Source organism: Anolis sagrei, chromosome X (assembly GCF_037176765.1).
Source record: "Anolis sagrei isolate rAnoSag1 chromosome X, rAnoSag1.mat, whole genome shotgun sequence".
NCBI classification, from domain to species: Eukaryota; Metazoa; Chordata; class Lepidosauria; order Squamata; family Dactyloidae; genus Anolis; species Anolis sagrei.
Window position 1 is genome coordinate 53,450,611 of NC_090034.1, and position 12,143 is coordinate 53,462,753.

General features: G+C 49.8%; 1 protein-coding gene across 2 annotated transcripts in view; it reads right to left on the reverse strand.

The window, feature by feature from the left end:
* Positions 1-3,941: 3,941 nt before the first annotated feature.
* Positions 3,942-12,143, reverse strand: part of APC2 (APC regulator of WNT signaling pathway 2) — a 44,046-nt gene continuing 35,844 nt past the window's right edge. For both annotated transcript variants that reach the window (XM_060785028.2, XM_060785027.2), the window contains exons 14-15: positions 10,515-10,729; positions 3,942-10,422 (exon numbers count right to left, since the gene is read on the reverse strand). In XM_060785028.2, coding sequence (XP_060641011.2) covers positions 4,809-10,422; positions 10,515-10,729 — 5,829 coding nt within the window. In that variant the 3' untranslated portion in view covers positions 3,942-4,808. The remainder of the gene's footprint in view (positions 10,423-10,514; positions 10,730-12,143) is intronic.

A 12,143-nucleotide genomic window follows, 5' to 3' on the forward strand; every position in this document is an offset into this window, starting at 1 on the left:
ACTGAGCCCCACCCAGAGGCGGTCCTAGGTAATTTTCAACTGTAAGCAAACAGTATTTTGGCGCCCCCCCCCCCCCAACCAATCACTGATATATATTTTCTGTTCGTCGTAGGAGTTCTGTGTGCCATCATTGGTGGAGTTCAGAAAGCTCTTTGATTGTAGGTGAACTATACATCTCAGTAACTACAACTCGCAAATGTCTATTTTCCCCCAAGAGCGCCTCAAGAGCGCCCCTGGGCAAAATCAACTATACTGCAAATGCTTACTTTGCGTAATGGGTTGAGCCGCCCCTGGCCCCACCGATGATGCATCTAGAGCAAACTTGCCAAACATAACACACTTTAAGGACTGATGGAGCTTTTTGGGGTTAACCTGATATTATGGGAGTTGTAGTTTACCCACAATCTTATGCATTTTATACCATTACAAAATGACTTTTTCAAACAACCCAGACACTGCCGGGTCCCCAAGCTAGTACTTTAAATAAAAAATTTGAATAAAATGTTTTTATAATGCAATAAAACCAGTTTGTATCATACAGTAAAAGTGCGTTATCTTATGCTCGTCTTAATTCGCTTTTAAATTCCAGTGTTTCAATCTTAATATCAAGACAATGCAGAGTTTATGGTATGGTACAGTATTGGTTAGGCAAGGCTTTAGCACAGCGGGGCCGAGCTTTAGCACAGCAGGTTGACTGCCAGCTGCAGTAAATCTTGCCAAAAAGTTGACAGTTCGAAGCCTGGGTCAGGGTGAGCTCCTGGTCCTTAGCCCAGCTTCTGCCTACCTAGCAGTTTTGAAAACAGCAATGTGAGTAGATAAATAGGTACCACTTAAACATGGGGAGGTATTTAGGCACCCATAAGGAAATGACAGAAAAAAAAATGCTGGCAATTTGATCAAGGGGGAAGTTTACAAACAAAGCTCTTCGACAGGGAAAGTGGAATGACAGCAGCCCCCCCCCCCCCCCCCCCGATGGCTGGAACTGAGCAAAGCCTCCAAGATGGGAAAGCCTATATATACCTCTACCTATGTACAGTTGTCTGTCTTGTCAGTGTATAACAGCATTGAATGTTTGCCGTATATGTGTTCTGTGATCTGCTCTGAGTCCCCTTCAGGGTGAGAAGGACAGAATATAAATACTGTAAATAATAAATAAATAAACAAACAGTAACTATCAATCAACCAGAAACAACATTTATCTCTTTGAGTCTTCTGGTGGAGAGAAAAAGCAGCATATAAATAAACATAATCATCAGCATCATCATTATAATCTGCCATCTACTAATCCACATGGGTGCCAGTTAACTGAGAGTCACTTGTATATAGACATATATAAATGTATATATATATATGTACTTGGCTCATGCTTCAATCAAGATGGCCTCTGCCAAATAAACACGGCAACTGTTTCCAGGACACGGAATCAGTGGGAAAGAGGCGTGTTTGCAGAAAATCAAAACGATCTTAGTGCTTGGTTGTTGTGAGTTTTCTGGGCTGTCTGTCCATATTCCAGAAGCATCCTCTCCTGACGTTTCACCTGCATCTATGGCAGGCATCCTCAGAGGTTGTGAGGTCTGTTGTAAACTAGGCAAGTGAAATTTATATATCTGTGGAATGTCCAGGGTGGGAGAAAGAGCTCTTGTCTGAGTTTAGGTGTGAATGTTTCAATTGGCCACCTTGATTAGCGCCATCTCACCATCGCCACCTAGTGTTTCGTGATATAGTGGAAGCTTAAAATATAGTATTTTTCTCTCTACTCATCTGCACCACCTAGTGTTTGGCGAAATATTGGAAGCATTAAAAACCAGGATTTCCCTCTCCACTCATCTAGTGTTTGCAAGTTTAAATAACAGTATCTTCCTCTCTACTCACCAATGCCACCTAGTGTTTGGTGATATATTGGAAGCTTAAAATATAGTATTTTTCTCTCTACTCATCTGCACCATCTAGTGTTTGGCGAAATATTGGAAGCATTAAAAACCAGGATTTCCCTCTCCACTCATCTAGTGTTTGCAAGCTTAAATAACAGTATCTTCCTCTCTACTCACCAGGGCCATCTAGTGTTTGGTAATATATTGGAAGCTTTAAAAATCAGGATTTTCCTCTCTACTCACCAGCATCATCTAGTGTTTGGATTTTTCCTAGGCATCAGCGTTGCCTCCGAAAAATCCTGCAAATCTCTTGGGAAGACAGGCGGACAAATGTCAGCGTGCTGGAAGAAGCAAAGACCACTAGCATTGAAGCGATGCTTCTCTGCCATCAACTCTGCTGGATCGGCCACATTGTCCGAATACCCGATCACCGTATCCCAAAGCAGGTGCTCTACTCCGAACTCAAGAATGGAAAACGGAATGTTGTAGGACAGGAAAAGAGATTTAAAGATGGGCTCAATGCCAACCTGAAAACTCTGGCATAGACACTGAGAACTGGGAAGCCCTGGCCCTTGACCGCTCCAGCTGGAGGTCAGCTGTGACCAGCAGTGCTGCAGAATTCGAGGAGGCACGAGTGGAGGGTGAAAGAGAGAAACGTGCCAGGAGGAAGGCGCGTCAAGCCAACCCCGACCGGGACCGCCTTCCACCTGGAAACCAAAGCCTTCACTGTGGGAGAAGATGCGGGTCAAGAATAGGGCTCCACAGCCACCTACAAACCCACAAAAATAGTCATCAAGGAAGACCATCGTACTCGTCCAACGAGGGATCACCTAAGTAAGTATTGGAAGCTTAAAATATAGTATTTTTCTCTCTACTCATCCGTGCCATCTAGTGTTTGGCGAAATATTGGAAGCATTAAAAACCAGGATTTCCCTCTCCACTCATCTAGTGATTGCAAGCTTAAATAACAGTATCTTCCTCTCTACTCACCAGGGCCATCTAGTGTTTGGTAATATATTGGAAGCTTTAAAAATCAGAATTTTCCTCTCTACTCACCAGCATCATCTAGTGTTTGGATTTTTCCTAGGCATCAGTGTTGCCTCCGAAAAATCCTGCAAATCTCTTGGGAAGGCAGGCGGACAAATATCAGCGTGCTGGAAGAAGCAAAGACCACCAGCATTGAAGCGATGCTCCTCTGCCATCAACTCTGCTGGACCGGCCACATTGTCCGAATGCCCAATCACCGTATCCCAAAGCAGGTGCTCTACTCTGAACTCAAGAATGGAAAACAGAATGTTGGTGAGCAGGAAAAGAGATTTAAAGATGGGCTCAAAGCCAACTTTAAAAACTGTGGCATAGACACTGAGAACTGGGAAGCCCTGGCCCTTGAGCGCTCTAGCTGGAGGTCAGCTGTGACCAGCAGTGCTGTAGAATTTGCACGAATGGAGGGTGAGAGAAACGTGCCAAGAGGAAGGCGCGTCAAGCCAACCCTGACTGGGACCGCCTTCCACCTAGAAACAAATGCCCTCACTGCGGGAGAACATGCGGATCAAGAATAGGACTCCACAGTCACCTACATACCCACCGCCAGTACACCACACTTGGAGGACAATCTTAACCAGACAACGAGGGATCGCCTAAGTAAGTAAGAGTTTTTATCATTTATTGCAAGCTTTAAAAACTAGGATTTTCTTCTCTCCTCACCAACATCATCTAGTGTTTGGTCATATATTGCAAAAGCACTTTTCAACTAAATCCACATAGCAGTGTTGTCAAAGTGCATTAGTTCTACAGTGTAGATGCTCCAAATGTCTGTTTGAGGTAGGTGGCCAATTACAACATTCAAACCTACCTCAAGCAGACAAGAGTTCTTTCTCCCACCCTGGACATTCCACAGATATGTAAACCCCATTTTCCTTGTTTCCAACAGACCCCTCAATGACTGAGGATGCCTGCCATAGATGCAGACAAAACATCAGGAGAGAATGCTTCTGGGACATGGCTATACAGCCCAGAAAACTCACAACAACCCAGTGATTCCGGCCATGAAAGCCCTCAAGAATGCATTGATCTTAGTGCTTAACAAGTGTAATATTGCTAAAGCCCTTTCCTGCTCCGACTGTGATCAGAATAATTTCAAAATCAATTCCTGACACGTTGCGTGAGGCTGGATGTGACACGGATCAAGGCGGGCAGGAGGAAGACAAAAGCAGGAAAAGAAATTCCAAGGAAGAGACTGGATGGAAACTCCTGTCTATGGAGGGACGACAATCAAAACAAGTTTGGAAACTCTCAATACTTGCAGAGGTCTTTTTTATCTAGATGGTCTTTCAGATCGGGAATCACAGTTAAGAATGCAAGCCATTCTCATCCAAATGGGAGTCGTAGCCTGCAATATCTCACTTGCCAACAATGTGGTTGCATTTCAAAATGGAGCCTGGGTGGTTTTGTACAAAAAGACGAAACAGACGTCGTCCACGTGTGGAAAGAGGCATGGTTGTGGAAATCCAAAGTACTGGTATCACATCAAATTCAGTGTGGGAGGCATGGATCCAAAAGGTTTTGTGGCTGGAAGGATCCGATATCCAAACATCTGTGTCTCTGAGTCTGGGGGAAAATGCTCCTCTTGACGTTGTCCTCTTCTTCCTCCCTCCAATGTTTCCGATGTAGCACCGTTGCCGACAAAACAATGCAGACAGGTTGCATTGCACACCTGAAGATATTGTGGGTGAACATATATTTGGGGGGGGGGGGGAATCCAGTGAGCGGTTCCAAAATATATTAAGAAAGAAAAGAAAGGGAATAAATATTGTTCGCCAGCAGTCTTGTGTAAACACCTGACATCCCAATTCCTCCTTGTTTTTTTTATAAGAGCATGGGATGGAAACAAGGTGACATCCATCCCAGAAACTTAGCAGAGGGCAACTGTTTAGGCTGTCAAACGTCCACCTTCTCCGGCTGTTTGTCACTGACCGGCGGCTCCGCCATGGGGCTTGGGGTGTAGTTGAAAGGGGTCACCCGTGCAGCACGGCTGGGCGAGCCATGCCTGCTGGGTGGAAAGTTCCCCAAGGAGCTGATGGGCCCTTCGTGGGTCAAAGAGAGGGGCACCGCTGTGGCTTTGCCCGAACCGTCATAGCCCTCGGAGGAGATTTTGGGCATCTCCCGCGGGATCTCCAGTGTCGGGGAGGTACTGGAGTTGGTCTTGGTGGTGGGGAAGTCTTCTGTTTGGACGACAGCATCACTCGTCTTCCTCTGGAGAGCTTTCAGGGCCTGTTGGTCCGCTTCTTCCTGCAAGGCATTGACCAGCGGCAGTGCAGTTGATGGGAGGGTGCTTTTCAGGATATGGGTAATGTCTTCATCGCGAATTCTCTTCCACGTCCCTCTCACCATGGATGGCTGCTGTTGTTGTGGCTGATGTTGCACATGTTCATCTCCTGGGTGTTTCTCTGGAATCCCTGGAGCAGGTACCACTGGCAGTTTGAGGCCCTCCTCGCTCTTCTTCCTCGCAGCCAGCGATTCGGGACAACATGGCACTGTGGATGCTGGACTGGCGGTCCGCTTGGTGACGTTAATCTGAGGGGATGAAGAATAACGCTTGAAGGGCTCTGGGGGGAGGTTGTTTGTTTTCACTGGGAGCCTGGAGGGGCTTTCCGAACTGGTTCGCCTTGGAGGCTTGATCCCAACAGGGGCTCGTTGGCCAGAAAGAGGCCCCCGAGGGATGACAGGCCGTTGGCTTGCACCAAGAGGTTTCTCCGCCTTGAGGTCATCACACCTGGATGAACAGAGAAATACTGTTGGGAGGCCGAGCCTGCCTCTCCGAGGAGAAGCGCCTTGGGAGAGAGAGGAGCAGGGAGAGGAAGACCTGGGCTCTGAGGAAGAGAGCTCAGTGCGGTGCCGCATGAGAAGAGTGGAGGATTCCTTGATGAACGTCAGCTGCCGCAGGAAGCCTGAGCGGTCGGACTCGCCGCTGACCGATCTTGCCGAAGAGACCCGGACCAAATTGAGCCGGCTGGACTGAAGGGTGCCTTTCACATTGCTCTTGGGTCTGGGATCTCTGCCCGCAACACACCCACGCCCCACTTGTTCCTCCAACACCGGCATGGTATTCCTCATCAATATAGTCTTCTTTGCAGGTTTTTGCATGAAGGGGATGCGGACAGGGGATTTCTGTGTTTTATGTTGCTTTGGGGCAGGCGATTTCTGGGCCGGTTTGGGGTTGGCACCAGGGGAGCTGGAGTTCGAATCTGCCTTCACACTACCACGAGGCGATGCTTGCCTGCTGGGCTGCTGTTGTGATGGTGATGTCAGCTTCTTTTGGTTGGGCTGTGATGGTGTGGACGTCCTGGACGATCCCGAAGAAGGCGCTTTGGTCATGCGGGCAGGAGGTGTCGCACTCCGTTTGGGCAAGGAAAGGTCTGCAATCTCTGAAATCTTTCCTGGCCTGTGGAGACTCCGGGATCTCTGCTGGTTCAGATTTCCATTCTTCAGGGGGGACTCAGTCTTCGTTACAGGCCCTGTTTTCTTAGGGGTACACCTGGGGCTCTGCACTTGGGATTCCTTGGCCACTTTGGGCATGTAGATCACTGTTCGGCCACGGAAGACAACTGGTAAGTTGGTCAGTGGTGCCTGCTGCCCTGCATTTTTCTCTGGCTGCCCGTTCCTGCTGCTGGCTATTCTGGTTTCCACCTGCTTCTTCCCATCTTGGAAAGCCCTGGGACGCTCTTTCTTCTCCAGGTAACCCCCACCAGAGCACTTCTTCCCTCTCTTCTTGTCTTTCCTGTCCTGGGAAAGCTCCAGAGGGGAGCTGGTGGAAAGGCTGGACATGAAGGAGAGGATGGAGTCTGATTCTGAAGACGGCTCTCTCCTGAAGGAAGAGGACGCTTGGTGGAGCCACGTGACAATGGAGTTTGCTCCTTCCTGAATGGCTTTCCAGTCCACGCTGTCCAAGTCTGATGCTCTTCCGTCGTCCAGCATGGCCTCCGACTTCCACTCCTTGGCCCGGAGTCCCTTCCGCTCCTTTTCAGCGTTCCGCCTCTTGGCCGAATGCCGTCTCTTTTTAGGCACGGCCAAGCCCATACACTTCTGCAGGAGATCATCCTCTGAATTGTAACTGAGGGAACTGGCAGAACTGTCCCTCCTTTTCGTCAAGGCTGCTCTCAAATCATGCCGGCGGGCGAGGGCCAATGGTCGGCGGAGACCCCGGTTGCCGTACAGTTGCCCTCTCTCTCCATTGCTGTAGACCTCCAGGTCACTGAGGGAACTGAGTGAAGAGCTGAGGGAATAACATGGCGGAGTCTCATCCACAATGAGGTTGCTGCGAAGCTTGGCCGCCATCTTGGTTTTAGCCTGAGGATGCTGCGGCCTAGAACTTACCTCCGGTTCCCTCTTGGCCACCCAGCACTCTTTCTTTTGGCCTTTCCCAGCAGTGCTGGCTTTCCTCTTGGGTGAATTCTTCACGCCCAACTCTGTCAGGTCATCCGAGTCATTCTCGTAGAAACAGTAAACCGCCTCTTCGGTCGGCGTGGTGTGACAGAAGGAAGGGAAGACCATGTCGTCATGCCCCTTGTCCTCTCGGGAGGCTTCCTTCCTGGAACGGTTTCCCTCTGAAGAAGCCCTCAGACCACCGTGCTTCACAAGGGTCAGTTCCAGGTTCTTGAGAGGAATGCGTCCTCTCCTGGACTCAGCGGATTGGGCCCTGCCTGTGTGAAGTGGGCTGGTGTGGTTTGACCCAGTCCTGTGCTTGCAAGAGGAAACCATTTTGGTTGGAGTTGAGTGGCTGGAGGTCAGTTTTCCGGCGCATGGGCCACCTCGTTCATACTGTCTGGCTTCCATCTTGCTTCCTGCTCCAGTCAGTTCCTTCCTTTTCCCTGAACAATGCTTCGAGTCTGCTTCCTCCTTCATTGGGTACTGAAGTGTCTCATCACTCAGGGAAGCAGCGCTGGAGAAGTTGACTGGGGTTCCTTCTGCAGAGTCAGTGAAGGAATCCTCCTCGGCGCCGATGTAGCTTTTGTGCTGGGCAACAGCAGCCCGTCTATGCTTGGAGATGCCCAAATGGGAATTGGCAGGGACCAGCATGTAGACCGGAAGTTGCATCGATTTCTTGGACTGTGAGTTCAAAATCTGGCCTGAGACGAGGGAGGTATGGACCTTCCGAAAACGGGATGGCATGGCTGAATTGATGCATTCCTTCAAGATCTCGATATCCTCGTCAGAAGTCAATTCGAGTCTTTCTGGCTTCCTTTGGCTCTCAATGACCCTCTCTTCTTCTCTCTTGTCATGGGCCATGAAGCTCAAGCCATTCTTTTCCGGGAATGGGGGGATAAGTTTCAGTTCAACGTCTTTTTGGATGTAGTGCTCATGGAGGGGCAAAGCACTCAAGCTGGAGGCGCAGGAAAAGTTCTCGTTGGGTTTCTCCACAGTGAAGTAGACCATGGAGTCCAGGTCTTGGGGCATCTGAAAACGTTCCTTGAAGTCAGTGATCTCCATGAACTTCTTGACGTTGTTCTCCCACTGGATGTTGAACTGACTGGCCTCCTTCTCTGGTTGGCCATTCAGTTCAAAGAGAGGCGTCTTACTGCGGCTTGGGGGCATTGTTTGCCCAGGACTGTCTGGCAACTCACTTGGGCTGATGGTGCCGCTAATCATTTCACTGCAGGGCTCGCTTTGGATTGAACTGGCAATGGAAGGACTCTCAAAACTGCCCAGGGAACTGACCGAACTACAGCGGCTCATCACCAAGGGCGTTTCCTGGATATAGTTCTCGGAGGAGCTGGAAGGGGTCAAGTCATCAAGTCGGGATGGTGATGCTCCCTGAAGGAACATCTTCTCTTTCTTGGGGAAGGGGATGGAGATGGGCTGTGAGACAGCAGGGAGGAGTTCCACCTCCCTTTTGGACTTCTCATCTTCCTTGTGTGGTTCATCCACTTGTTCCACTTCAATGATCTCCAAAGAGGAGTCACTGTCCATCTCATTCTCGCTTTGCCCATCCAGCACATTGTCAGCTGAGGAAAGGGATGAGAGGGAACTGCATCGGGAAAAGCAAATTGGGGTGTCCTCCACTGAATATTTCTGCAGCTGCTCCGGTTCTCCTTGTCCTGCCATCTGGACCGGGAGCTTCTCCGGAATCTTATTGAGCTGTTCTGACAAAATGGAATAATAAGATTTGCCTCCTGACTGCCCCATGATTCCATTGTCCACATTTTCCATGAAGGGGATGTGTTGGTATGACGGGGAGAGCTTAATGGTGTGAACCTTTGGATCAGGATCAAGCTCGTTCCTCGGCTCTTTTTGCTCACATTCCTTTTCTTTCTCAGCAACCATTCTGCCAGATGAAACTGTGGCTTTCTTGAACTTCTCAAGAAGTTCCGGTTTCTCTGCCACCTCCCCAGACTCTGGAAGTTTCTTCACTGGCTGTTCCATCTTCTCTGGCCGATTCATCAGGATGTTCTTCAAGTCGAGCCGGCTAGGCCGTTTCTGATAGCGGTGTAATTCATCCCTGAAGTCCACAAAGGTGGTTCTTGCACATGGTTTCATGTGCTCCTTGGTGCAATAGCCATCGCTGGTGCTTCCGCTATTGAGGCTATCATTGGACAAGCTAGTGTAGGCGGTCTTTAGCCGTAAAAGGGGGTGAGCCCGGCTCAGATCTTCCCGCTTGACGAAACCGCCGGCGTCAGACAACCGGCACGGGGAGCATGACTGAGCGCGGGCTTCATGGACCTCATCAGAAACATACTGCCAGTCAAGACAATGGTCCTCTGAGCTGAGACTGAAACTGTCATCGGAGGAAGTATGGAGGGTGGAGATGTCTTCTACCAGCTTATCCATCTTAGCTACAGTGGTGGTGATCTTTTTGGCCAGTTTCTCAGCCGCCAAGGAAACTTCGTTGTCGGGGGGCAAGAGGACCGGTGGGACCTTCTTGGCTTCTGTCGGCTTCCCACTTTCATCCTTTTCTGGCTCTGGGCCTCTCCTTTGGGCAACAGCTCTTGGCGACGCCTGGCCTTGGAGGAAGGAATTGTTAAGAAACATGGAGAGGACCGACGCGTTGCCTGTTTCTACGCTGCTGGACACATTGGGCACCTCATCGTCATCGAAGCACCCCGAATCAGAAGCGTAGTCCTTTGCCAAGCTGTCAATGTGCCGCATGGGCTTCTTGGAGCTTTGGCTCTTCAGTGTCTGCTTCTCCATACTGTCAAAGGTCTCGGCCAAGTGTTTGGCGTCCAGCTCGGCTTCCAGTGCCTTCTGTTTCCGCATGTACAGCGAGGGCATGCAGGAACCCGGTGAGATAACCATGGCGTCTTTGTACTTGAGAGGTCGGTTGGCCAGGAGGTTGCGGAGGGCGGCTGCACTGCCCATGGCGATCATCTTATGCTTTGAGTGGACCAGGTTGCGGAGCATGCTGACCGCCCCCAGGTCCCACAGTAGTTCCTGGTCTTTGGAGCTGCGAGCTGAGAGGTTCCAGAGGGTGCCACAGGCATTGCTGACAATGGTGAGGCTGTGAGACTTCAGGTGCTGGAGCAGGGTCTGAAGGCAGCTATGCTCCCGTAGGACGAGCCTGGAAGACAGTAGGGGAGAAGTGGGTTACATATATACTCTCCCCTTCGCTCAAGAGGAGTTTCTCTCTAAGAATTGTACTAGAGGACTGACCGGTAGTCTTCCCGTGTAGCGATGAGACTGGAGACGTTTCGGAGGATGCCTCCTCCACTCTCGATGATGGCAAGCGAGTTGGTCTGGCACTTGTAGGTGAGGGTGCTGACCAGGAAGCCCAGGGCCCCCTCCACCCCGCAAATGGCTGCTTTGTTCTCGGTGCTGTGAGCAGACAGATTCCACAAAGCGCTGAGGATGCTCTTGAGTGTGGATTCCTAGCCGGGGACAAGCCATACGGGGAAAAGATAGTCAGCAAGAACCACCACAACCAGAACAGCTCATAGGGATTAGGAGTGCTGATTTGGGGGCTTAGGCTCAAGGTTCAAAAGTGAATTAATGCAGTTTAACACTGCTGGAACTGTTATGCTTAATGCAATGGGATCCTGGGCACTGTCATTTGGAAAGACACGGGCACTTTATGGCAGACAAGGCAGGAGACCTTGTAAAACTACAACTCCTGAGAGAGGAGGGAAAAGGGAGAAAAGGGGGGGCAATAGAGAGAAAAAGAGGAGAGAAGTTAGGAAAGAAAGAAAGACAGGAAAGGGAGAATGATGGAGGGAAGGAAGAAGGGAAGGAAGGAGAGAGACAAGGAAGAAGGGAGGGAAAACAAAGGAAAGAAGACAGGGAGGGAATGAAGGAAGGAAGGAAGGAAGGACGGAAGGGAGAGAGACAAAGAAGGAAAGAGGGAAAATAAAGGAAAGAAGAGAGGGAGTAAGAGAGGGAGGGGGAGGGAAGGAAGGAAGGAAGGAAGGAAGGAAGGAAGGAAGGATGGAGGAAGACAAGGAAGGAAATGGGTAAAATAAAGGAAGGAAGGGAAGGAAGGAAAGAAGGGAAGGAAGGAAAGAAGAGAGGAGACAAGGAAGGAAGGAGGGAAAATAAAGGAAAGAAGAGAGGGAGCAAGAGAGGGAGGGGGAGGGAAAGAAGGAAGGAGGGAGACAAGGAAGGAAATGGGTAAAATAAAGGAAGGAAGGGAAGGAAGGGAAGAAGGGAAGGAAGGAAAGAAGAGAGGAGACAAGGAAGGAAGGAGGGAAAATAAAGGAAAGAAGAGAGGGAGTATGAGAGGGAAGGGAGGGAGGGAGGAAATCATAGAATCATAGAGTTGGAAGAGACCTCATGGGCCATCCAGTCCAACCCCCTGCCAAGAAGCAGGAATATTGCATTCAAAGCACCCCTGACAGATGGCCATCCAGCCTCTGTTTAAAAGCTTCCAAAGAAGGGGCCTCCACCACACTCCAGGGTAGAGAGTTCCACTGCTGAACGGCTCTCACACTCAGGAAGTTCTTCCTCATGTTCGGAAGGAAGGAAGGAAGGAAGGAAGGAAGGAAGGAAGGAAGGAGGGAGGGAGGGAGACAAGGAAAAAAGTGGGGAAAATAAAGAAAGGGAGGGAGGGAGGGAAGGAAAGAAGGGAGGGAGGGAGGGAAGGAAGGAGACAAGGAAGGAAGAAAAATAAAGGAAGAAGGGAGGGACAGGAGGAAGGAAGGAAGGAGACAAGGAAGGAAGGACGGAAAATAAAGGAAAGGAGGGAAGGAGATAAGGAAGGGAAAAAGTAAGGGAGGGAGGGAGATAAGGAAGGAAGGAGGACAAATAAAGGGAAGAAGGGAGGGATGGAGAGGAAAATTAAGGAAGGGA